Source organism: Synchiropus splendidus, chromosome 6, assembly GCF_027744825.2.
Source record: "Synchiropus splendidus isolate RoL2022-P1 chromosome 6, RoL_Sspl_1.0, whole genome shotgun sequence".
Classification (NCBI taxonomy): domain Eukaryota; kingdom Metazoa; phylum Chordata; class Actinopteri; order Syngnathiformes; family Callionymidae; genus Synchiropus; species Synchiropus splendidus.
The window spans coordinates 617670-644571 of NC_071339.1; the positions used below are offsets into that span (position 1 = coordinate 617670).

General features: G+C 52.3%; 1 protein-coding gene across 4 annotated transcripts in view; it reads left to right on the top strand.

The window, feature by feature from the left end:
• Positions 1–26902, top strand: part of fhit (fragile histidine triad diadenosine triphosphatase) — a 133522-nt gene that overhangs the window by 58438 nt on the left and 48182 nt on the right. For 3 of the 4 annotated variants that reach the window (XM_053867541.1, XM_053867542.1, XM_053867543.1), the window contains exons 4-6: positions 12776–12921; positions 15670–15699; positions 19319–19387. In XM_053867541.1, coding sequence (XP_053723516.1) covers positions 12776–12921; positions 15670–15699; positions 19319–19387 — 245 coding nt within the window. The remainder of the gene's footprint in view (positions 1–12775; positions 12922–15669; positions 15700–19318; positions 19388–26902) is intronic. The other variant, XM_053867544.1, reaches the window with a different exon arrangement.

Here is a 26902-nt window from a genome sequence, read left to right on the forward strand (position 1 = left end):
CCAGCGGTCCGGCCGCCACGGCACCAGCGCCGCTGTGTTTTCAGCACAAGCCTCCGAGTCCTTCTGAAGTAAGAGAAGCACCCCTCCCTGCAATTCATTTATTTTCCCTTCATGGTCGACGCTGTGGATGATACAACAAGAAAAGTGTGGAGATTCTATCAGCGCTGCAGTTATGGCTCCAGCAGCGTGTATCAACTGGTTTTAACACTTGCAGCCCTTATCTGAACCATTGTTATTTCTCATTATTTCCCTCACACACAGCCGCCGCCGCGCGGATCATTTGCTGCCCGAGGCTGTTTTGCAAACACATCTGAGAGAGACGGAGGGGGAAAAAAGTGCTAGAAAAGTGCTTATTTCTCTCTGCGCCCAGGGTTTCCATATGCACTGGCTTGTGGCTCCTGGCGGGTTTATTTACCTCCTGTGTTCTACGGCGGCAGCAGCAGCAGGAGAGGCATGGAGAAAGGGAGGATGCTTTTCATGAGATGATCTCAGCACCTGAGTTTGGCTGCCATACCTGAGCAGCAGCCAGCGATGGGTGGGTGGGTGGGTGGGTGGACCGGTGACTGTGACAGAGGAGCGAGGAGCGGCCTCACTCTCTGGAGCCCCTGAGGAAACCTCAGGCCTCTCTCTTGGTGACGGCTCCTGCCAAGTGCAACCTGCTTATTCGGGATGAAATTCAGCCCATCCGTCTCTGTGTGTCTTCTGTTTTGCTGAGCGTTTGGTGTTGCTCTCATTGTTGGGGTGTGCCGTCACTCGAAGCCACTTGGCTTCAGCTCAGCTGTCGCTGCTGAGGAGCTGGGCGTGTGTGTGTGTGTGTCCTGCTCCATGGCATGCCGTGAAGTCAGTCACTGGAATCCATCGTGAAGTCAAACCTGTTCAGGGTGAGAAATGTAAACACATGTTGTTTGTGCTACGTGTGTGTGTTGCAGCTCAAGTGTGGTGGAGCTTCACAGCGTCACGACTCCGTGGTTCATTCAATTCAACTCTGAGACACAAGGCAGAGTACTGACGCTCCACCATCGGCGTCATCCCTTCTGAGGGGCGTCCTGGCGGCTGGATGTATTTTGGAACCATTGTGATACTTCCATTTCTGATATGTTCAGTCTGCCAGCAGCGGACCTCTGGATCTGTGACTGGAAAGCGCGTTGCCGCGGCTGGCAGGGGAGGTGCCAGGCGTCCGTGGCCGTGCTGCTGTGTCTCCACCTCGCCATGGCGAGGAACGCTTCAGCCACTCTCCGGTCCACCTGCTGTCTTCACAACTGCCCTCTTTCTTCTCCTCTAATGGAGTCTGTGAAGAGTCTGAGTCAGAGCTGGCTGCAGCGCGCAGGAGGCCCGAGCAAGACTCGCCCTCTTTTGAAGGAAGATGAACACATGAGGTCGTTTTCACTCTTCACCAGCAGCTCTTGACTGCACTTCAGACATCGGTTGGTTCTGTAGCTTTGTCTTGTTTTGGATTTGACACTAAGAACATGACGTGACTCAGCACTGTTCTTAGTTTCAACTGCAGCAGCAGGAGGTGGCAGGTGAAGTGCTACTGGCGTGGAACACTGTCTCCTGCAGCAGTAACCTGAATGGAAGTCCTGACCCAAACGTGTCAGTCACCGGACATGACGGTGCGTCCCGTCCTGACCTGCTCATCGGAGGTGTCCCGTGGAGCCTCGACTGCACGACAGCTTTCAGCGGAACGGAGCTAGCGCTACTAGCATTAGCATCGATGAGCTCGCGTGGCCGCAGGTCCTTCCCAGCTGAACCACCCGCTCACTGCCTCCTGTGGTCCAACTGACGTTTACTGATAGGTGCATGCGGACATGGTCACCGCGCAGAAATGGGCATCTAAATCCTTGAAACAGAGATTTCATATTTCGATTTAGATTTAATATTTAGGTGTAAGATTTAGATTTAGCTTTAATATTTAGATTTTGAGCATTTGGTTTTACCAGAGATGAAACAATGGGACGTAACATTAAAGTGTAGTGTGTCCAAAGTCACAAATATTTGCTAAATCCGTGAAAATATAGCCCCAGATTTCTGCTGACTCAGGAAAAAAGCTGAGCACTATAGAAATGAGTCCAGTTAACTGCTTGATTCATCTCAGTCAATCAAGCAGTTGAATGGTATCAGAATATCTGCCACATTTTCCAACGTGAATGAATGTGGTACATGACTGAATCCAATGATGGAGCCACACAGACATTTAAACAGCAGAATATTGTTGATTCTGCATCAGTTTGACAACAGCACAATAAACCACCATGGTGGCTCTATTCAAGTCTTTATATCACCTGAGTTCAACTGAAGCTCTTTTAGTGTCTGGAGAATATTTGTGTCAGAATTAAATGACATGAAATGGAACATTTTTGTTGTAGTGAATGAATCGTAATGAACCGGTTCAAGTCTCCCCACTATCATTAAATCCATCAGCTTCAGTGCTTGGCTTCACATTCCTGACCTCATCCGTCTCTGCGGCAGTCTCTTTGACCTTTGACCCACTGACTGCCGCAGCCTTGCCGTGCATGAGAAAGTTCAGATCATGTTTAACCACCGTTTTGCTGCCACACCCCCAGTATGACGTTACCCTCGGCGCTGTCAGAGGAGGTCAGAGGCAGGAGAATGAAAAGCACTTGTTAAAAAAGTTTGGGCTCCCAGCTGAGTTGGAGATGTTGCGTGTCGCAGCTGGGGGACTCTATTGTTCCTGAGAAGTCATGATGAGGCTTCGGTGAGTCCCGGCACGTCGGGGAATTGGTGTCCCACCTCGCCGGAGGATGCTCAACAACAATCCAGAGGCCATTCCAGTTCAAGCCTCTGTGTTTTCTCCCTCACGGTACATGATTGCTGTGCAGCTCCCTGGAGAACCTGACTGGAACAAGGCACTTGCCAAACTTTGCTGCTCAGTGAAGAACGGAGCTGTTGTCGACTCACACTCTTCACTGCCTGCTTGACGTTTGACCCCTCGATGGAGGGATGAGTCCCAGCGGCTTCCAGGACGCGGTGAAGCAGCTCTCTTCTTCTGCTGTGTCTTCCAGATCTCAGGACGAGAGGAATCTTGAACAATGGTTTCCATGAGAGGACCTTCAGTTGACTCTCCTCTCATCTACTGACCTTGACATGTGATGTCTCCACTGCCTCCAGAGCCTCTGGAGCAGAGTCAGACTGAACTGTTATTTCTGCCTCTTTTTAATGTATTTTCTTCCAGCAGGCAGTTTGTCACCTTGAGGTTCAGATCCCACAACTTTAAGACAGAGTGTAGTGACACAGTAAGAACATAGGAGCACAACATACCTGCAGTGTGGCTCTGGCTCTCTGTTCAGAGGGGAGCTGTGGTTGGTCTGATGTCTCTCTCCTTCCTGCTGGAGGCCTTGCCCCCACGCCGGCTCTAAACACGTCGTGTCCCTGACAAGAGGCTGAGGTTTCCAGCTTCCATGTCTTCTGGCACTGAATATATCATCAATATATATCATGTGTTAGTGTGATTTTATTTATTGTGTGACATTTTCCAAAGCACTTTCCCAGTTGCTGGGATCCCCACCGACCACAGCAATAAACCTGACGTCGTGGTCCTCGCTCTGCTGCGGCGACTCCTCCTCGGTGTCAACTGTCTTCACGTTTCCTCGTGATCACCGTTTGTCGTTGTCTAAACTCCTGGGACTGGAATGTTGCTGTTTTTCAAACAGTTTGGCCAGAGGGTGGCGCTGTGCTCCGCTGACGTTGCGTGCAAGTCAGTCACTTAGTTACAGGTAGGAGTGACCTCCTTCAAACGTGACTCATGACTTTGAAAGTGAGGCTTCGGCCTCTTTTCCCACCAGCTGGTCGACGCCAGCGCCTTCTGAAGATGTTTGGTTTTGGACGTGTTTTCCAGCCTCCACATCGCTCGCACGCCACTGCTATATTGCTCAAAAGGAAGAATAATGAGAATATTGGACTGCAGCCACGATTGTTGGCGTTTCTACAAAAGCCAACGTGGTTCCTATAACGCCTAACTTAGACACGACTCACATGGGATGTGTTAGCTGCTCAAACGCAGCACTGGCTTCATGAGAGTGTCAAATATCCACCTCGCTCAGAGCTGCTCGCGTGTCGTGCCACGTTGGCGACCAGCACACCGGAGCGTGGGAGGAAACAGGAGTCCTCAGCAGCAGGCTGCGTCACTGGGCGAGACCCTGCGGCGGAGGCGAGACCCTGCGGCGGAGGCGAGCGGCGACTCGGCTCAGGGCCTTGGCTGAAGCCGGTCGGAGGAGCAGCAGTTTCCAGCCTCCGCAACAGAGGAGGAGCGCTTCCTCCTCGATAGCACACCTTAAGCAATCGTTTGTCACGGAGATGGCACTTGTGAGAAATGACGCCGGCGCTTTGTTTTTTCAGCCCATCTGGAGTCGGCTGCTCAGCGAGTGATTGAGGGCTCTGTGGATGTGCGGCAAAATTGCTGAGGGGACGATCTATAAATCTCCTTCACCATGAAAGATGAGGCATTTTGGTCAGCGCTCAGACGCTGCCACGGAGATCCATCCACATTAGAGCCTGCCACACCAGTTCGGCTCCCGGCCCCACGCACGGACTGGCAGCGCCACCGCCACCTGCACCTGCGCTGCGCTGCTTCCTGTCGGCAGTAAAGAGACGTCACGGTCACACGAGGACGTGACTCGAGTAGATCGTCCTCCTTCAGCTGAGTCCAGGCCTCGTTCAGACACTTTCAAATAACCAAGTCTTTCGACTGTCACAACACAACGCTACCAACCAATCTGAATGACATCGCAGGCGAGAGTTTGGCCTGAGCGAACTGATGGTCCCGACTGAAACGCCGGCGTTTGACCGTCACAAATGTGTTCTGTCAGAGGTGTCTGGACAACTGGCAGGAGGTGGAATTGTTGCGTGTACACCTTGGCAAAACACTAACAGGAGCATCCATCAACTCACAATCAATAAATCCACGACTTGTTTAACATTGTTTACAAGCTGGTTACAAGAAAAAAGGAAGCTTTAGCTAAACACGTTTTGGGATCAGGAGACCAGTGAATCCCCAAAACCCCTTTGTCCATTGTTTAGGTCGTATGAAAACAGCTTCAAGTGGAATAGAAGACATGAAACGTCCTTTGTTTGATAACGTTCTTGAGCTGTTGTGAAGGGGCGTGTCCCGGGTCACAGGGCTCCTCCTCCTCCTGCGCCACCGCCACAGTCTTCCTTGCGTGCCGCTGCCTGACCTTGGAAGTCTGCGCTGTGGAGGACCATGAAGACGCGAGTGCTGCGGGGCCGAGCCCAGCAGAGGCATAAATCCCAACCCCTTGTTTTGCACAGTGGAGCGCGGCGTCACGTCTGCGGCAATAAACACACAGCTGCCGCCAGGTGAAGGCGGCGGCGGCGGCTCCTTTATTGATCGCTCGTTGTTTGTCTCTGTTCAAGTGAACCTGAGGTGTTCCAGCTGTCTCAGCAGGCTTCAGCAACATGGTCTCTCTTCGGGAATCTGATGACGGGGTTTGAATAAGTGCTGTTGTTTGTCATTGGTCAAGTTAAAGCGTTGTTGAGGGTATTTTGTGTCGATTTCTGTGGCAGTGTCTGTTGCAAGCTGCTCATTCAGTACATGTCTTTTTTCCTGGGCATTTGTTCGAGTGGTCAGTCGTCGCTCTCGAGCCCTCCTCCCTCCCTGGGTGTCATGTAACGACTTTGCCTGTCCTGACGCTGAGGCAGCCTTCAGTGCTGCATGTTGACGCACAGGTCTGTCACTGGAGTAAAGAACGTTTGAGAACATCTGTGGGCGCCAACAAACTGTGGACTCTGTCTCCAGACGAAGCTCTCTGGCCTCAGAAGTCCGAGGTGTGAACACAAGTGAGTCAGGGTTTGGCCGTGGACTTGATCCCAGCTGGAGACCTGCACCTGGTCTCAGGAAACTCTCAGCGGGGGGTGAGCTTACTAGATGCTGGAGACAAGGTGTCCAGCGCGACTCCACACCAACATGAGAGATTTCCTTGTAAGACCAACATGACAAGACTCTCATGTTTAGTTTTGGCTGTGAAACACACATTCTATTCCAGCCGTGTTCAGCTCCATCATCAGTTCAGTTCTGAGGGGAGGACGACTCGTAGAGCTGAGAAGTGACAGAGAGATAAGGAGGTCAAGGCCATGGTGGTGAATAGGTGGCTGATGACCACTTCCTTGAGACCTGCTTCATGGGTCACAAACCAGCCATTGTGTGCAGAGCGCCCCCAGCTGAGGAGGAAAACAGGGACATGGCCTGAGGCTGCCCAGCAGGGGGCGCATCAAAACAGCCCTAAGATGGCTCCTGTCACCGTGACTGAAACCCACCGCTCCGTCCCATGGCAACCACCCTCCCTCCCACTGTGTCGTACATTGACATTGGGACAGTTGCCTTCAGCGCCGGTCGCAGCGTGACAAAAGACCTAGGGCGGGGTCAGGGTCAGCCATGGGGTGGCGCTCCATTCACTCTACGTTCAACAACGTGTCACATTGCTATGTAAAGCGCATCACAGAGCCGTGTGTTTCAGTGGCTTGCACTCTGCAACACGCGATCCACACCTGCACCTGGAGTCACCTGGAAGTAAAGCCCCATTCCCACCAGCCTGCTGAAGAGTTGGATGATGGACGAGGGAAGCACGTTGAGGGATGTCAGACTGCTCCCTGATGGTGATTATTGCTTCGACAAGTCCCGTCTCTGGGGCCCCTGACTTTCTGACTGCATGAACCCTGAGACGCTCCCAGTGCTGAGAGGGGAAGCCAGAGAGGTGCGATGCTCTTCTCTTGAAGCTCAACAGACGCCGGCGAAGCCTGTGCCGCAGCTATCGATCCCTCCTGCTCGCACTCTTCTATCCCCCACTTCTCTGTTTAATCATATCAGATTCAGCCCTGATGCCATCGATCGCCTGAGACAAAGCTGCCAATTTCCATCCGCAGAGTTTTCTCTGTGGGAGCCTGCGCTTAAAAACACATCCAGAGCAGTCGATGGAAGCGAGAAGTGCCAGAGCCGGCTTCAGATCTGTGTCGGCCAAGGAGAGCGATGGCTCTCATATCAGCCTCATGATGCGCCTCATCTCAACTGCGTGCATGGAAAACCCATTTGTTTGCTCCAGACCTCCTCCGTTTTCCCTCGGATGATCCAGGCGGCCCAGTCACTGTCACCGCTGTCCTCCACTGGACCACAGCCAACCACACCTGCATCACATTGATCTCTGATCCACTCTCTGCTCAAGTGTTGCCTCGGTGCTTTCTTACTTCTCTGAAAACCACCTTTGCCTTTCGACCACAGTTCAAGCTCTGTGCCAGTCCACGCTGCGCCACGCAGGCAAAACTGTCGCCATACTTTTACCTTCAAATCAGCGCAAAACATCCGCCAATAGAACGAGTGGAAACACAAAATAATAATAAAAAAAGAGGTCACCCCATCTTGCTGCGCGCATGTGTAATTGTGCACAGCTGATACGTTCTGAGCACAGAAACATCTACGCTGCGCAACAAAAATCCATCCTGAACGGAATATAAATCACCACAGTTCCAGCTTCTCGTGGTCCAGACATGGAGCCTGGTGACATCAGAGCAATCAGATGAAGCGCTGTTCCACCGTGCGTTTCCTTCCTTTCCTTCAGACCAGCGTGCGCCCAGTGACGGCGCTACATCCACAGCGTGGAAGGAAGAGCAACTGGAAGAGCTGCCATCTGAAGGGAGCTACTGGAGCTGGCTGATGTTGAGGAGCTGCTTTCTCTTCAAGTGTCTGGTGCTGGCTCCAAATGTTGGGGGGCGGAGTCACGCAGAGGAGAGAGGATGGTTGGGTTTCAGACCACAGAGAGGAGACGCTAGTCAGCTGAGGAGATGAAGTGTGGAGTCAGTGGAGAAGAAACCTGTTCCTTCTTCACTGGAGCTCACTGTTCCATGAGGAGCGCTCACTCACAGAAGACAAAAGTCACTCTCACCACAGACGGATTCAGGAGCCTCATCCATCCGTGTGAGAAAGGAGCCATGTTTGTCAAAGTTGCTTCAAGTTCTTTGACGTCCAGCGCACACCTCAGTGCTGTCATGTGACTTCACTGACTGGACTCAGTTAACTCGTGGTGTTGGACGATTGTTTTTTTTCCACACATGTTCCAATGTGAATTATGCAAAAGGTAACTAATCTCTAAAAATATCTTTTCAACACAGTGATAAACTAGTACATCCGTCGCCACAGCGACAGTGACAGGTGGCTGACAGAGGTGCAGGTGAGGCTCAGAGAGCTGCTGTGTTTGCTCAGACTCGTGACACATCAGAGGGAACATTGGCACAAACACAACTCAACAAACTCGGTGAGAGTTCCAGAGTAACTGCAGCTCAGCCGTTGTGTGGACACCGTTGATGTGACTGGGATTTGAACAGATAGTTCACTTGTGTTTTGTGTCTTCTTTATGCTGCATTTGGGGGTTCAGCCAATGTATCTGACCAGTGTCCAGAGATGAGGGAGTGTTGTCAATGGTTGACACCAGGGCGCAGCCCTCATCTTCCTGCTGTAGGCGGCAGGATCCTGGGGAGGCTGGAACCTGGTCCATCCTGCAGGGGGAGCTGTGCTCATGAGCCCTGGATCTCAACTTGCTCGGCCTCTCTCTCTCTGCACAGCAGACGTCACTGCGGGGCCGCTGCTCTAGCTTCAGTTGAGGATCGGCCGTGAAGCCTTCAGACCCACTGATCCTGGCTGACAGGGAAGTAAGCTCAGCCCGAGACACTTGCTACTGAAGGAAGCCTGTGGTTACGATTGACAGCCGACCAGGGGATTGTATTTTTAACAGTCTGAGCCTTGAGGCTGTGAGACGCTGCACTCTAGTTTTACTGCAGAGCCTCAAGTATCTTCTGCCAGTCAGAGATCCAGCGTCACCTCATGTGTCCAGAGACAGAGGCGGCGATATGACGCCATGACAGTCATGACAGTGAGAAGGTGTTGAGGAGCAACCAAGGTGAGGAGATGATCCCATGGACTGGCTGCCATTCTTTCTCTCCACTCTACTGTAGAGTGTGTTGATGCTGATGCTGATCCCTCCCTCAGTCAAAGCAGCGCTGCTGTGGTGCGCCGCGCTCCTCTTCCCACACACTCACAGCCAAGAAGCCGCTCACGTGCTTCAACAACTTCCAGCTGTTTCTAAAGCTGATGCGCCTCTAACTGGACCACACACCTTCACCACAGAACCATGGAGGGAGGGAGGGAGGGAGGGAGCCGCCACCAGGCCAAAGACTGTCTGCGGCGCAGAGCTAACAGAGCTAACGGCTAACCTGACCTGTCTGACTTCCAAACTGTATTGATGCTCATGGACTGTCAACGTTGGCTCTGGGCTTTAAAAGGTGGCTCTGAACAACTAAACGCACCACAAAATACATGTGAAGAGAGAAAGAACCGTTGTTGTTATGAAGCGAGTTCAGGCAGAGAAGCCGAGGATTTGTCTGGAAACTCCAGTCACATCATGCAAAAGAGAAGTGATCCCATCCAAACAGTGATTTCAAGTCAGTCCACACATCAATGAAGCATGAGCTATTTTGCCGCCTCTTTCTGGACACACGGGAAACAAAGACATTTTCTGCCATGTCTTTGTGCAGACTGTTTTGTATCATCGATGTTCAGAGGCTCGTCGTCCAGCCGAACATCAGTGAATCGCCTGACCGTGTGACCACTGTGACCTCTGCTCTCTGTATACACCCAGCCTCGTGTTCCTTCATGGTTTATGGTTACAAGCTGATAGATACAGTGCCAGTCTCAGCTGTATCTTCCTCTCACATCTCAGCTGTACAGTTGCAGAGTCGCTCCAGTTTCCTCCCTCCCTCCGTCCTCTCTTCCTTCCAGCTCTGGTCTGAGCTCCACGCGGGTCATTTGTCAGTCCTGAACAAAGGATGCAGCCACATCCCTGGACACCGCGCCTGAGGTGAGGCTTTTCTCTGCTGTGGATCTCGGAGATGGCGAGGAGCCCTCTCACGCTAAACTGCTTTCCTTCATCCCAGCGGCCACATTGTGGCTGCGGAACTGTCACTTTAGCCAGATTGATCACGACGGCGGAATTAGATTTGAGGGCAGCAGACGCCAGTGGCTCAGCTGCCTGTGTCCTTCACTTCTCAGTCAAGACTCTGAGTCATTTGCCTTGTTGGGACGGAGTAACAGTCTACCGTGAGCAGAGACGCTCTTCTGGATCTGCGTCATGAAGCCTCATCTGCCCTTCACGACTGTGTCATGAGGCCTCATCTGCCATTCGCGACTGTGTCATGAAGCCTCATCTGCCCTTCACGACTGCGTCATGAAGCCTCATCTGCCCTTCACGACTGCGTCATGAAGCCTCATCTGCCCTTCACGACTGTGTCATGAGGCCTCATCTGCCATTCGCGACTGTGTCATGAAGCCTCATCTGCCCTTCGCGACTGTGTCATGAAGCCTCATCTGCCCTTCGCGACTGTGTCATGAAGCCTCATCTGCCATTCGCGACTGTGTCATGAAGCCTCATCTGCCATTCGCGACTGTGTCATGAAGCCTCATCTGCCCTTCGCGACTGTGTCATGAAGCCTCATCTGCCCTTCACGACTGTGTCATGAAGCCTCATCTGCCCTTCACGACTGTGTCATGAAGCCTTCACTCGTGCAATCTTTCACAGAAGAAAAAAGTTAGACTGTTGAATTTGTGAAGAGCCTTTGTTGTTTTATTTTATTTTATTTTGTTTTGTTGACAGCGCTTCATTCCGAAGCACGTTCCTGGTGGGTGGGATCCCCACTGACCATTCATTTTATCCTCAGCCGTGGATTGACTTTGCGACTGCGTCAGGTGCTTCACGTTTCCCCTGCGCTCCTGCTCAAACGCAGTCGGAGAAACCTGCCTCTGTCGATGAAAGCTGCAGTGGCTCTGTGGCTGAAGCGCGTGGGAACATCCGTCAGGTCGGGATGATGGGGGCCACTTTCAGGCGGCTGTGATCAGCCAGAAAAAAAGCCAATTGTTGCAGCGGCAGTGATGGATTTCTTTGTTTTGACCATCTGGGGTTTGGAGCGGTCATTTTGATGCATGTGAGGGGGCGAGAGGCAGGAGCACAGAAGAGAGGCCCCGGTTGGAGCCACCACTTTCTCTCTGACTCTCGTCTTATCAGGAGGAAGTTGTTTCAAAACAGAGCTCAACTTTTAGCTCTTTTTCTCCTCCATGGAATACGTCTCTCTTTTCGATGCCCCGGCGTGTTCTGAAGACATCTATTGGTTTTGATGTTGGAGGTGTCGACACCATTCTGACATAGCTTTATGACCACCTGCCCAGCCAACTGTTCATCTCAACGGATCGCGATTCAAATGTTCATCTATTGACAGGCCTGACTTCCACTGGTGGGCTACCCGTGATGGTGTGACAACCTGCTGCCCCCATGTTCTCGGTGTGAAGATCCCACTCCATGGCAGGGAGTCAAATTAGCATGAGGTGTCAGAAGTGGAAGAAATGAGCTCCTGGAAGGGTCAGAGAATGTGCTTCCCACCGGGTGAGAAATGAGATGTTAATGTGGAGCGAGGGTGCGGCTGGGGCAGATGTTTTCACAGGAAATGATTGCATTTGCAATGTAAAAGCAATCTGGGGCGCCTTGTTCTTATTACATGCCTCAGGACCCTGGGAGTCAGTCACTTGAGGGCAGTCAAAGAAGTGTGGCGGCAGATAATAATGGCATGTGAGCAGATGGATTGGCCTCACGATGGAAACATTCTGACTGGAGCAGCTCGTCACTGGGAAAGGAAGGATACGGGCCCAGCCAGTGGCGTATTTATGGCCTCCACTGTGCGGCGCAGACAATGGTCGGGAGGGTTGAAGCCAGCCTGCCTGCAACAGAGCCCTGCCCTCCGTCACTGGGGCAGCAGCCGGAACACAGAGGCCCAGACTTCTGACGCCCACAGTCTCCCGACCATGGAGCCAGTGACCGGACCGGAGGACGCCGCCGACCCCGATGGTGGCTGCTGGGCAAAATGTTTTGTTTTTAAATACAGCATCTTTTTATGACTGACTGTTTGTGTGAGCCATTTCAGTCCTGTTCCAACACGCCATATTGAAGGGTAAAAAAACATCAGAAAAGACTGAGCCTGGTGTCGAGCCCTCAGTTATCCATGGCAGGTTGAACCCTCTCCTCCAGAGTGTTGAGCTGAATGCTCCTCGCCCTCTGCCAGGTGAGGTGTTAGGGCTCTGTGACTTAGTTACAGTAGGAGCACTTCAGTTGTTCCCCTCCCAGCATTGTGTCTGAGCTGTGAACCCTGCTGAAGCAAGATGCTCCCTGCAGTGGCTCCGCGAGAGGCTCCTTCTGAGTCTTTCATGGAAACTGCCGCGGCATGTTGTCAGAGTTTGCCAAGAGGAGCGAAAGTCCATGGAGAGAAGGGAGAAAAAAGAGCACTTTAGCTCAAGGGCTTCAGCGTTTCTGCAGCTTCTGCTGAGCTTCAGAGTCGTCGGGGAAGTTAGGAACTTATTTGGAGATAGACGTATGGGCCGTCACACGCCCAGTCTCAGGACCGTCAGTTGGCATCACAAGTCACCAAGTCCACCCCTCTGTGCGGGAGTGGATCCAGCCGCTCCCTCTGCTGTTGAGCATCAGCAGACTTGCTTCTCAGCAGAGCAGCTCCTGTGTCCAACGTTCAAGCGAGTTCTAGTCCTCTCAGGTTTGGGAACATGGGGGCAAGCAGTGAGCTGAGATGCCACGTGTTCCTGCTTCAGCGGGTCAGACTTGGCTGACTGTGACACGCCTGCGTGTTCCACACGCCACTCAGATGTGTCCTGTTCTGTCTACGTTGCCTTCAAGCCAAGTCCTTAACAGAGGTCTGTCAGACGTGCTGGTGTGTCCACTCAGAGCCGTGGAGCGCTTCGGACAGCTGCGACCCGAAGAGGTGGCCGATCTCTTCAGCACCGCTCAGAGAGTCGCCAACCTGGTGGAGAAGCACTTCAAGGCCTCCTCCCTGACCATAGCCATCCAGGTAAGAGAAGACATTCCCCCTGTCCAGCACATCTCTGTTTCTGTTGCTTTGCTTCAGACGATCCATCACAGATGCATCAGAGATAGTTTGGGAGAGAGGGATCTACTTTGCCTCCGTGGAGTGAGATGATGCAGGGCTGGATCTGCCATGTGTGCACAGTACAAGCCAAAGTTGTGTGTCCAAACTGAGTGTCGGGGGGCCGAGAGTTTCATCATGTTTGCCTCGTGTCAAGCAGCAAGCACAGGAGGCCGAGCTGGAGGCAGCAGTGCTGAAGATGCTGAGCTTCTCTCTGGGAGTGAGAGCAGGATGATGAGAGGATCAGAGGGACAGCACATGTGCTCAGGTGTTTAGGAGACCAAGTCAGAGAGGCTGGATGGAGATGGTTTGGACATGCACAGAGGAGAGAGAGAGAGCCAGAACATTGGTAGATGAAGATGTTGAGATGTTGGAACTGGCAGGCAGAAGGTGGGGAGGAAGGCCACATGATGGAGGTGGTGAAGGAGGACATGAGGTTTGAGAGAAGAGGAAGCAGAGGACAGGGGGAGATGGAGGAGGAGGATCTGTGTTCCAAGTCTTGCAGTATGTGGGTTGGGGTGGTTCCCATGTTTCAGGTCTCAGAGTAACAAAGCGAGAGTGAAGGCAGCTTGCGCTCTGCTGCAGCTCAACGTCCTCAGCATCACTGCTGATATATATGCTAATGTGGCGGTGGCACCTCGCCCCTGCCCCGCCTCGGTCTGGGAAAATTGTTTCACAGGTTAGCAGCAAGAGGACAGAAATGCAAAGCAGCAAAAAATAATCTTCACCTGGATAGGGTTTTCTTCCACTGTGGAGGTGATGAGACGTGATGAGAGAAGATTAGCTGTGACAGCTGCTGGGATCCAGCCAGCACATGAAAGCCCGGTCGGAGAGATGCGAGTCCTGTGTTATCTCACTCATCGTTCACGCCGTGTGTGTGTGTGTGTGAGAGAGAGACGGCACAAAGGATATTAGCTCTGCAGAGTGAATAAATAAATAAAGGTGCTTCAGGTGGCGACGTGAGCGCCGGATGTTATGAGGACCTCTTCCTTAAACCTGATGCCGGGACACAGAAGGTGAGGGCTGCTGTTTTACTGCAACACAGCTTTGGCCTGGCGCCATGGTGAAGCCGCGGAGTGAGACGCTTCATTTGTCGGCTTGATCCTGACCCGTGGCCCGCGGCTCCATCTGAGAGCTCAGGACGTCTCCGGCCGGTGACGTGGTCTCAAACACTCCAACCATTTGGAGAGCAGAGCGAGGACGGTCCTCTTCTTCAGGAACGGCACAGGCTGCGCTTCCAATCGTGTTGCGTTGTCTGCTGAAGGAAGTGGGCTCCCTCCATTCCCTGCTCAGGAGACCCTGCTCCAGCGCTTCCCACCTCCTGCACAGCCAGTGTTTCGTCCCGCCTGCTGTGGGCAAACGACCAACAGAGAGGTCGACTGCTCCACCACTGACCATCCAGTCTGCTATCAACGGCTTTGAGACAGGCCACGGTGAGGAGGATTGGAAGTCAGTGTCGCGGGCAGAGATGGCACACAGCACGTCCTGGCTTGAATCCATCAAGACTCACAATCTGAAGTCGCCATGACTCCAGCTTTGCATTAGTCGCTGCTGAAACCAAGGATTAAAGCAGCGCTGCTCTGAAAATCGATGCGCCTCTCACCTGGTACAGGTTCTTGCTTGCCAAAATAAAGGTGCCGATCGATTTGAGGGAGCACTATCCAAGAGGGACCGGCCGACTCAGCAGAGCGTTGCTGGTCTGCAGTCACCTCAGCTCAGTCCCAGCTGTCCCTGCTGCTGTGGACGAGTCTTGACGCTCAGGCTGAGACTCGCTGCCTCTGAGGTGCGCACATGAATGAAGCCTGACACCGACCAGGTGGACTGCAGGTCTCGTGCTCATGTTTTCTAACAGACTTCATTTCATGACTGCAGTTTAGTTGGGGTTTTAAAATGAATAAAAGAAGTCAATAATGATAATAAAGAAAACAGCTGCAGCCCTCCGCCAGGGTCCAACAGTGGAGCTCCCAATGAAGAGTGGGCTCTTGAATCTAAGCTGTCTAAACTGCTAAACTTTGCTTCACACTAGTGACGGACGACATGGACCATCATGTCATGAATGTTGTCACTTCAGCGACAATGGTCAGGATGAACCCACGTTCCTCCTCCTCCATGTGTTGGACACTAGAGTCTCTCTGTTGGATGATGGAACTCAGGAGTGGAGTTGGTCTCCAGCATCAATAGAAGAGTGAAGTCTGCAGTGCAGAGATGAGCAACTCAATGTTTCAGGTCTCTGGTAGAAGCCGCTGGTGTCTGACAGGCTGCTCTGCCAGCTTTATTTAGGGCTTCAATGGAGCCGTCTGTCTGTCTGTCTGTCTGCTGTGTCTCATGTCTCTGAACAGTTGAACTATGGAGCAGTCTGGACACAGTTCCTAGATGCTGCTGGAGAAACCATCAGGTGAAGAAATGACCATGGAGTCAGAGTCTATTCTCCAGGTCATGATCCAAACTGTCAGTCCTTTGTCCTGCGAGTGGCCCTCCACGCTGTGCTCTCAAAACACAAGATAAGCTACAAATAGACAGTGAATTCTGCCTCTTTTGGGATTTCATTTTTGTTCCTCAGCTTGTGATTCAGTGGAAGTGTGTCCAGACTGAGAAGATCTCCATCTGACGTGAACGTGTCCCTCCAATATTGATGGGAAGCACTAATGATGCCTGTGTGTGTGTTCCCACCAGGACGGACCTGAAGCTGGACAAACTGTGAAGGTGAGCGCTGAATCATTCACTGCTGCTAAATATGTCATGAGGCCGGCCTCTGCTACACTTATTCACCGTTCAGTCATCACCCTTTCTCATTTGTGCCGCTAAACTCCTGAATTATTCAGCGGACTCTTCATGAATGATGGAGTCGCTTTTTGGCAGCAGTTAGCTGAGCAGGGTGCCAGGGACTGAGCGGCGTGGTGGCGCTGCAGCCTGCGCTCAGTCAGACCTGCCAGGGCAACGCTGCGGTCCTTGATGGTCCACGGGTCCCGACAGCACCTCGGAGCCAAGCTGCACCACACGCTACACTCTTAAAGATATCACTCACTCACAAACACCTGGACTGGTGAAAACGTCTTCACGCATGGGTGCGCTGCCCACGTAGAGCTCAAGTCTGGAGTCTGGTCAGGACTCCAGGTCACGTCTGCTGTCTTTGGTCAGGACTCCAGGTCACGTCTGCTGTCTTTGGTCAGGAGTCCATGTCAAGTCTGGAGTCTTTGGTCAGGAGTCCAGGTCAAGTCTGGAGTCTTTGGTCACGAGTCCAGGCCAAGTCTGGAGTCTTTGGTCAGGAGTCCAGGTCAAGTCTGGAGTCTTTGGTCAGGAGTCCATGTCAAGTCTGGAGTCTTTGGTCACGAGTCCAGGTCAAGTCTGGAGTCTTTGGTCAGGAGTCCATGTCAAGTCTGGAGTCTTTGGTCACGAGTCTATGTCAAGTCTGGAGTCTTTGGTCAGGAGTCCATGTCAAGTCTGGAGTCTTTGGTCAGGAGTCCATGTCAAGTCTGGAGTCTTTGGTCACGAGTCCATGTCAAGTCTGGAGTCTTTGGTCAGGCTTCCATGTGGCAGACTGTGTCACATCGATGGTGTGTTCAGGAGGCTCCCGTCCCGCCTGAGACGTGTCTCCAGCTCCAGGACCAGGAGGAGGGGGTGGGGCTAAACAGCGCATCAGAGGAAGTGGCAGCGCTGCCAGGTCAGGTGTCATGTCAGCATGAAGCACCTGGATGTACGGCGCTGCTCAGCTGTGGTGAAGCCAGCTCCCTTCACCAGTGAACTCCAGTGCCAGGAAGTCAGATCGCCGCCTGCCCCGGGGTCGTCCTTGGTCATGTGACCCGGCAGAAGTGCTCGCCCAACATAGATGCCACTCAGCAGTAGCATCCACCAGTGGAAGTGATGATTCCTTCAGTGAAATAAGATCAGGCCACTGAGCACAAAGGAGCTCTCCGACCTCACAGTTCCGTGACCATGCAGATGTTGCACCCGTCCGTCCGTCAGGCTGCTGCTCTCCTCAGCAATGAAGCAGCGGCTGCCACTGAGCAAGAGTCAAGCTCCATGATATATGTGGACGTGGAGTGCGTTTTTGGCCGATGGAAAGATGGTGGCGCTGACAGCCGTTTGTCAGGCGCATCCTCACCTATAGACTGGATGGAAGAATATGCAGATCATGCGGAACAAACCTGCAGGAGAATCTCCTGTCGGAGCTGGAATGAGGACGGGATTGAATCTCTTTCACGTGAATATGATGAAGCATAATTTCTGTGTAATGACAGTGAAAACGTTTGGCAGTGTTGGGGAAGAAGGACTGGCGCAGGGTGCGCGCTTGTATGGAGGGAAATCTCTGCCATCCAGATTTGAATACAGAAAAACTAATGGAATAATCATCAAGAAAAAATCTAAATTAAAAAAAAATTTCATTCTGGAAAAAATGATGTTTTGATGCCCTGTTATTAAGGTTTGAATATACAATTTTTTTTTTCAGTTTCAAATTGTATTTACAAATTCGAAAGTTTTTTTTCAGATTACATGTGCAGGTTACATGTTACAGATTTTTTTTTTCTTGTTCAAAACAGATGGCACAGAAACGGTGTTGGGGGCGTGTCCTTGCTCTGTGGGTGGAGCTGAATCAAGACTGACAGCGCTCAGAAGCGCAGTGTGAGGTGTGGTATTCACAGGCAACAGGGATGTTGTGACGCTGTAAAAACACCTGCACATGTGGATGTGGGAGAAGAAGAGCAGAGACAACACACTGCTCCAACCTACACGCTGTTTAAGCTGCAACTTGCCATCAAACTCCATATAAAAGAAGTCAATGATGCCACGCTGTGTGAGTCTGTGGTCACGTTTCAAATGTCCAGTTTCCTCCAATGACATTGAATGCAACGTCACTCGTGGTTCAGCTCCGGAGTCAAGGCCGCACCAAAACCAAACTCTGAAACTACTGAGTCTAGACCAGTGGAACAGAAGAAAAGAAGAAGAAGGAGGAGGAGGTTGGAAGTGTCAGGCAGAAGGTGGAGAGGAAGGCCACATGATGGAGGTGGTGAAGGAGGACATGAGGTTTGAGAGAAGAGGAGGCAGAGGACAGGGGGAGATGGAGGAGGAGGATCCACCTCTGAAGGGAGAAGCCCAAAGAGAAAGAAGAAGAAGAAGAAGAAGACAAAGAAGATGGAGAAGAAGACAAAGATGAAGAAGAAGAAGAAGAGTGAAAGCAGTGACTTGTACTGGTGTTTCAGTTGGTTTTGAGTGTACTGAGTCAACAAGGCAGCAACAGTGGGAGGGGAGCGGGTCATTTCAATATGGCCGCCCTCAGCTCGGCGCCGTCCGGCAGCCACAGGCCCCTGATAAAGAACTTTGCTTTTTTTCATCGGCGCTTCAGAGGCTCTCCTGGAGGAAGGCAAATGTAATAATGCAGATATGATGCAAATGAGCTCATTAACTAGGAAACGCCGGCTAAAAGAGCAGACGCCTCCGAACACGTTATCTTGTTTGTGGCGTTTATGATCCCTGCCTCCCTGCACATCACTGCGCCCTCATGAAAGAGGAATGTAAAACACACACTCACTCACCTGGGGCGGAGGCAGGGACTCGGAAATAACACCTGGCTGTCTGTGGTGCAGCCGGCCGCAACATGGTCGCAGCGGACCTCTTCGGCAAAGTGCGCTGTGACTCCCGACAGACGCTGGACGTCCCTCAGACTCTCATTCGGCACCATGTGGACTGAAGTGAAAGGTGCTTTTCCTCCCAATATAGTGGTGGGCAAATCTTTTCATGTACCGTAATTCCCGGACTGTGAGCCGGCCTGAGCCCTGCAGCGTATACCGCAGCACGGCTGATGTGTGGATCTTTACAGGCTGAAATCGACGAAACCAGAGGCTTTTCATTGGCCCTTAAAGTGAAAACAATGTCTGTAATGATTTCACCTGAGAGAAAGTGAGGCTAGCGTGTGGCGTTGTTTGGCCCAGGGACGATGACACGGAGCGTCTGACTCACATGGTTGGGTCCGGTGCCACATGAGAGTCGGTGCCCTCTGACAGGAAGTTCCCAGCATGAGCTTGGTTCAAGGCTGCTCTCAGGCCAATGGCTGTGTTTGGTGGGAGGGGCGGGGCCTTGCTAGCGCCACAGCAGACTCGAGGCCGGGCCCCCAGAAAGTCGGTCCTGAACCCTGCCAAGAGTGACAATGGGGCCTCTCTACGGCCTGCAGGTGGCAGGCTTGGCCAAAGGCGAGTTGTGGCTGGTGCAACATGCCGTGAATGAAGTGACAACGCTTCCTGGCAGCCCAGTCTGTCAAAGTGCTCCCTGCTGAGGAAGTGCTCGTCCGCTTCTAAACCCTTCCCTTCTCTTGTTTGTTTGCCTGCAGCATGTCCATGTCCACGTCCTGCCTCGGAAGACGGGCGACTTTGAGAAGAATGACAGCGTCTATAATGAGGTGAGACGGAGACTTTTCAGTGCGCCCTGCTCAACTCAGGCGTCCCCTGGTGAAACGCTCCCTGGTGCTTCGCTCTGCGCTGGAGAAGCTAGAGTCTGGCAGATGGCCGAGTCTTCATCCAGTTCTTGGTCACACGGCTGTGAAAACGGTCACGAGCCTCTCTGTTTCTGGGTGGAAGTTACTTGCTCATGGATCATTTGTGTTCCCGCACTGCTTTATACTCGCACGACATTTACCATTGTTTACTCTCAATAGATCAATAGATCAATAGACTCTCACATGAAAGCACCTTAAGGGAAGCTGTTCTCAGCGCCTCAGTGTCCAATAATGTTCTGCTGTTGGCATGTTGCTGAGCCTCCTCACAGCCTCTGAGGTTGAAGGAACAACGGTTCGTTCCAGGCCTGGACCGAATAATCACGGAACCTTCAGGACGCTCTCAGTCGTCAACGTGTTTCTCAATTAAACACAGGTGCTCCGTCAACAGAGTGGATCTCCTGGAGGTCAGGAATCCAGAAGCAGCCGCTGAGACCAGCAGTGGTGTCTGGACTTTGGGCACGTGGGTGAAAACAGCACATTCTGAGGGCTTTAATGTGAAGCAAAGATGTGAGACTCTATCTCCAGACCAAGTGCGTTGGGCTCAAAAGTCTGAGACGTGAACACAAGCGAGTCTTGATCCCGGCTGGAGAGCTGCACCTGGTCTGTTGTGAGAGCAGCGTGGAGCGATCCAGACGCTCCGTGTGACGCAGCTATTTCCTCCCTCTCCATGCTGGAGCCCGTTTTCCAAACTAGACTTTAGAGAAGTGTTTTTAAGCCGCTGCACCACTGAGCTGTCCACAGTTCAGACAGCACCACTGCACCTGAGGCTCATGGAGGAACAAGATCTGGCTTCCTTCTTACAGTCAGTGGGTGGGGCTAATATTGCGCTGCACTCTATAGTCTGGAAATTACGGTAATCTGCCAGGCTGCTCATTTCTGCAGCGTCTGTAGCATTAGCCACCGCGCTAACTAGCTAGCTAACTTCCGACTCAGTCAGTGAGCAGAGTGGAGATTATCTGAGGTTATTAGATCTATTTGCTCTTATTTGCAACTGTTGGGTGCAGATTGTTTATTTTGTAATGATGCATTGTTTCTGTCGTTTTTCACTTTCATTTTCTTTGTTGTTTGTTGAACTCAATCTGTTGAGATGATTGCATTCCACATGCTTCCGATAGCATCTTTAGAAAAACGAAGGAGAACAACTGTGACGGAAATGATGTGTATTTCTGGTTTGTACGGTTCTTCACGGAACCCAGCCTGGTTTACTTTACGGATGCTGCACGCGCGGATGGAGAACTGTCACTGAGCAACATTGAATCACGGTCCACAACTCTGAAGATGGAAAAATGGGTCTGAGCTGTGTATTGAATGTGATTCAATAATCGCCATTTCTGGTGATGACGGCGGCCTGTGAGGGGGAGGGGGAGGGCAGGGGAGGGGGGCTATGATTGAGGAGAAGGCTCACCGAGTCAGTTCTCTGTCTCTGCAGCAGCCGAAGGGGGAGGAGGAGGAGGAGGAGGAGGAGGGGAGTCCTGTGATGAATGGCGAGCGTGGTGGTAATAATGCGAGCAGCGGGGTGCAGGAGGTTATGGATGAACTCGCAGAGCCATGGAGGAGGGGCTTCGCTGCGAGTGGAGATGAGCAGAGCGCTCCTGGTGGCTTAGCACCGAAGCAAGCCTCGACTCTGCAGCTGCATGTCTTGACATGAAGAAGTGAACACAATGGAAACAGATGGAAGACTCGCGTCTCGCCACTGAGTGGTCTGGGATCAGTGCTGCGGCTCGACCTCGGCTCCTGGAGTCTGTCAACAGCCCAAAACACTCTTCATATCTGGACTCACTACCTCACCATTCCTTTACCCCCCCTTTTTTTTTAACATTGTTACCCTCACTGAGCACCAAGAGATCCACCAGGGGGAGCAGCCCAGAGTCAAACATTTATGACAGCTCAAACTCCAGAACCAACTGCGTGTTGATCCTGCAGCTGTGGCACAACAGAGGAAACGGAGGCAGCGCTGTAGGAGGCGCTGGTCGGTGAAGACTGGCCACTGGAGGACGGAGAGTTGCCACCATTGTTACGTCTTCTTCCTGCCTCACTAGAGCTACGTATCGGGGAGCAACACTGCCCCCCATGGTTTCCACTGGTACAGAAATATGGAGGACATGAAGGCGGCGCACGGAGAGAAGGGTCTGTCCGGATCTGTATGTCACATGAACGGGCCTCTTAGGGAAACATCGGGAAGCTTTCGTGACACCGGTTCTGAACCTGTACGGAGCTCTGCTGGCGGCAGCTCACTGTGCGGAGCCACATTAGAGTCAGATTAGTTTGTTTTACATCTGAATGTCTCAGTAATGGACGCTGATCGCTCTCTCACACTTCAGCGCTGGTCATGTTTCGGCCAAGTCATCGCTTCAGTCTCTCTATATTAAAAGAAAATTCAGTATTTAGATGGTTCATTACGCACCACTGAAGCGAAGCGCTGTGTTTATCTCAGTAGCAAAAGCAAAACCCTGGTGTTGCTGGTCCTGCAGGGATCGGACGTGCACGCGTGTGCATGGTGCTGCGTGGGGCCGCCTGGTTCCTCACACAGGTACTGGACCTGGATCACCACAGAGCAGCAATACCTTCAGGACGTTTGCTGCACGCTGGGAAATATCTTCTTCCCCTGCGGCACACCGCCGTCTTCAAGCTCCTTTAATTAACAACGCCGGCAGGCGGAGAGCGCGCACATTTGTCTGGGCGCCATCCACGCCCGCCACTGCTCCTGATGGGAAAAGACCCCCGTGTCTTCTGGAGCGCCGTTTAGCAACGCTTAAGTGATTCACCTGCGGCGGCTAATGACGTGACTGAGACACGGCAGAGGTGGGTCTGAACAAACGTGCGGCCCCCGGAGCGGCCGCTCATGAACACGCCTCTGTGACACTGCTGCCACGCCTCGCCAGCAAATGGAATAATATTCTCTTTGTTAAAAATGAATAATGAGGCCCTAACACCCGCAGGGAGACGGTCCCAGATGCGGCGTATAAATAGGCTTGTTTTGCATTTAGGTGTGATCAGAAGGGTTGCTGGCCTGACTCCCCGACAGTGGCAGCATCATCGGGACTCCCTTCCCTGTGTGTGGAGCCGACCAGGTGGACCAGGTTTTGCTGCTGCTACACTGATGGGGTCGCTCTTGTGGGGAGGTCGGGAGGACACGGCGGAGCCAGAGGGTCTGATGCTCTGGATTCATAGCTCACCTTGATACTTGGTGCACAGTGGAGGGAGCAACTGAGGAAGTATGCCTTGGCAAACTAACAAATTCAAGCCCCCTCCCTGCCATGGCGTCATATAGTGACGTGTTGTGTCCGACACTGAGGAAGAAGGAAGCCTTCAGTGTCGCATGCTGACACACTGGAGGTTCAATGGACCGACAGAGTGTTTTCCTTCTGTAGCGTTCCGGGCGGGGCGGCGTGGAGCGTCATGTGGCTGGGTGTGAGGAGCAGCGCACGTGGAGGTGCGTGAAGGCTCTTTATAAGCCCTTACGTGACTCTCTCCCCAACATGTCTAAAACACACCACTGTTTGATGGACTTTAAACAGCAGTTATTAAACCGAGAATGAATGGAGCGCCATCCCTTGGCTGACGCGAACCCCAACCCCTGCGACACTGAAGGCTCCGTAGAGGACGCGAAGAGCCACCTTCCCAACACCTGACTCCATGTGAGGGAGGAGGGGCTGCATTTAAGATGAAATACTCCTCCTGCCTCTAGTAGTACATGCCTAACACCTCAGTCCTGTCAAGTAGGAAAACCTGGTTTGCTTCTGTGGTTGCTGAGCACCGAGGACGTGCGCATGTACCCAGTTGTGGTCGTGTGAATAGCAGTGCGTGACACCAGCTTGATACTGTCAGGGGAAGTTTGTCAGTTTGGTCCTCAGTGAAGTTTCTTTTTCAAGAAGTTCTTCTTGCCCAGAGGTCACTGTGAGGCAGCATTCAGAAGTGGTGTGTGGTCGCGGGATACGGCAGCGCTGCGGCTGCATTTGCAGTCAAATGAGCAGGAATTCCTCTCGCCGTCCGACCAGTTCCGGCCGATCTCTCATGCTCTCCGCCTGTTTTACTGCAGCCGTTCCAGCGAAGCGCTTCCCTCAGGCAGCGGGTGTTAAGAGCTGCTCCTGAATCACGGGGAGGTTTACGAGCCCCGCCGAGCTACTAAAGAAGGTCCGGTGCTTCATCAGGAGCAGGAATGGCAGTCGACACTGAGTGCTGTAAGCAGGAGGGATGGGACTCGGGAGGGCGCTTGTGTGATCGGGTTATTGAGATGAAGTGGAGAGGAGCAAGTGCGCTGCTGTCAGGACGACGCCGCTGGTGTGTGTGTGTGTGTGTGTGTGTGTGTGTGTGTGTGTGTGTGTGTGTGTGTGTGTGTGTGTGTGTGTGTGTGTGTGTGTGTGTGTGTGTGTGTGTGTGTGTGTGTGTGTGTGTGTGTGTGTGTGTGTGTGTGTGTGTGTGTGTGTGTGTGTGTGTGTGTGTGTGTGTGTGTGTGTGTCTCCGCCGCCGTGTTCCAGATGGCACAACACTTGCTTGTCTTTACACTGTCACCTCGCCCAAAAGGCCTGTCACGCAGCGAGCCTTGTTTTTGTCTCTCTTTCCTCTGTCATTCCTCCTTCTTCTTTTTTCTCCTTTCCTCTTTGCCTCCGGTACCATTTTAGTCCTTTGAAGCACGTTCTCTTGTCACTACTCATAAGTGAAGCAGTGTTAAGTGCTCTATTTCAGTCGCCGTCGTTCCTGCTGAATATACCTGGTTTGCCGTGCCTCATCTCATCTTCAGGACGGGCCCCACCTTTCGCTATATTCGACGTTCTCGCCTAAAAAAAGCTGCGCTCCTGTCACCTTACATCAGACGATAAAGGTGAATAATTAGGCCTCTCTCCTGGGACGTCGGCGGATCCTCATCACATCGTCAGGAAACCACGTCAGCGCTGGGTCACCAGCTGCTGCCCGGGCCCGAACAAGACAGAGGCTCTGAAGCGACCCGCAGGAGAACTTTGTTGTTGTTTCCTCCTCTGTTTCAAGCCACCCCCCCTCCCTCCCACGGTGTGGTGTCGTGACCTTGGGACAGTGGCCTCTTGTGGCCTGCACTGAGGGAGAAGGCAGCCTCCAGCGTCGCATGTTGTCGCACTGGCACGGGAACAACAGACCTCGGTCGGCGGGGGGGCAGTGCTGCTCAGTTCTTTTCTGCTGCGCCCCCTGCAGGAAGAAGGAAACGTGACGCGCCCCCAACTCTCCGCCGCCTCTGTCACTAGTCTATAAAATCACTGAGTACTCCTCTGCGTGACATTGCATCCATGTGCATCCACATGTTAACAGCAGAGAAAAGGACGGAATATAGAGCAACGTACAATCAAGAATCACTGTATTGACATTGTTTTGGTCTGTAGCAGAAAAGACTTTGAGTGCATCCATTAGCCTGAAATTGAAAAACAAAAATCGTGAGTGACTGTACAATTGCACTGTATTCTGGTACGGCAAGAAAGTAAGGAGGAGAGTCAGGCAGGAGGTTAGAAAGAGCAACTGACATCCAGTCTGCTTCAGTGAAGAGAGCTTCCGCGCGTCTCCCCACGCCACGCCGGGAGCGCGACAGGAGAGTGAGGCGGCCATTTTGCTCACTGAGCCTGAGGTGACTGTGAGTGAAAACACCTCTGTATTCAGACGCACGGCTCTGGTGCTGGACCTGAGCTGGTCTCCTGCTGAAGTCCAGAGTCCACCTTCCCATCTGTGGCGGCAGCGAGTGATAAATGTTTCCCATTTCCTCGGTGTCAGTCCAGCGCCGGCCTCTTTATTTGTTCCGTCTCCATTTCTTCTCATTGACTGCACTTGAGTGGCTCCATGACTCTATCACATGATGAAGCGTAATATCTCCCTGCTGTGGGTCCTATCTGCAGCTAACAGGCCCGGCAAGGATCGCTGATGAATCTGCCAGGCCTCTGTCTGATGGCGTTGTTGGCCAGATCTCTATCACGCCTGGCTGTGTCCCACTACTCCTGTGTGCCGGACCTCCATTCATCTTGGGATGTATCGCGAGGAAAGGGAACATTGCTCAGCCTGTCAGAGTGTGGTGTGGTCAGCTGGGCCTTATCACCTCAGTACGAAACATTCACGTCCCATATGGACTGAGCATCCTCCAGGAACGTGGCTCTGTCCTCAGGCTGACGTGGAAGACTGCGCTTGATTATTGCCAGGCGGATATGATGTATGGCGCTTGTTGGGAGATGAGATTCTGATCTTTTTTGTTCAACACCTCAGCTCTGAATGGAGAGATGGTTGTGATGATCAGCAAGGTCACAGAAGGTCTACGCTCATCTCCATGAGGAGCGGCAGCAACACATCACCAAGTCAAGGTGGCGCTTTCACACGTGTGAGGAGCTCAGTTTAGCAGCAGCTTTTGACCCTCGGCAGGAAAATCAGTTGTCTCTCAGTTGGATCTCTGATGGAAATCTTGAAGGACCTCAGCTCTGCTCTCTCAGGGAGGCTGCAGCCACTCTTTGCTCTTCCCTTTGTTTATTCTTGGATCCAGTCAGGTCGCAAGGGCTGGAGCCACTTTCAGCTACATGAGATGAGAAACCCTGGATCACCACGCGAGGACCTCATGACACAGTGTTGAAGGGTAGCTGAGGCTAAGATGAGGCTTCATGGCACAGTGTTGAAGGGTAGATGAGGCTTCATGACAGTGTTGAAGGGTAGATGAGGCTAAGATGAGGCTTCATGACACAGTGTTGAAGGGTAGCTGAGGGTATGATGAGGCTTCATGGCACAGTGTTGAAGGGTAGATGAGGGTATGATGAGGCTTCATGGCACAGTGTTGAAGGGTAGATGAGGCTAAGATGAGGCTTCATGACAGTGTTGAAGGGTAGATGAGGCTTCATGACACAGTGTTGAAGGGTAGATGAGGGTATGATGAGGCTTCATGACACAGTGTTGAAGGGTAGATGAGGCTAAGATGAGGCTTCGTGAAACAGTGTTGAAGGGTAGCTGAGGGTATGATGAGGCTTCATGGCACAGTGTTGAAGGGTAGATGAGGCTTCGTGAAACAGTGTTGAAGGGTAGATGAGGCTAAGATGAGGCTTCATGACAGTGTTGAAGGGTAGATGAGGCTTCATGGCACAGTATTGATGGGATTTTCAGAGGCCACCAGATGGCGCTGTCTGCTGCATAATGTTTGGATTTGACTTAATCGAATGAAACCTCACTTCATTTCCAGTCCAACAGCGCCATCTCGTGGCCTCTGAACACTAGGACACTGTTTCCCTGCAACACTGTTTCACGATGCCCCATCCACGCATCTTCAAGCTGTATTGAAACCAGGGATGGATGGAGCTCAAGCAGCAGCCCTTTTTCCCTGCTACAGAAAAGTGGCCTCTCTGGAGCCTTGATGTCAGAAGCTTGTGGGAGGATCATTTCCTGACCTGCAGCGGGCCGTGGCTCCTCCCACTCCTCCCCCGACCTGCA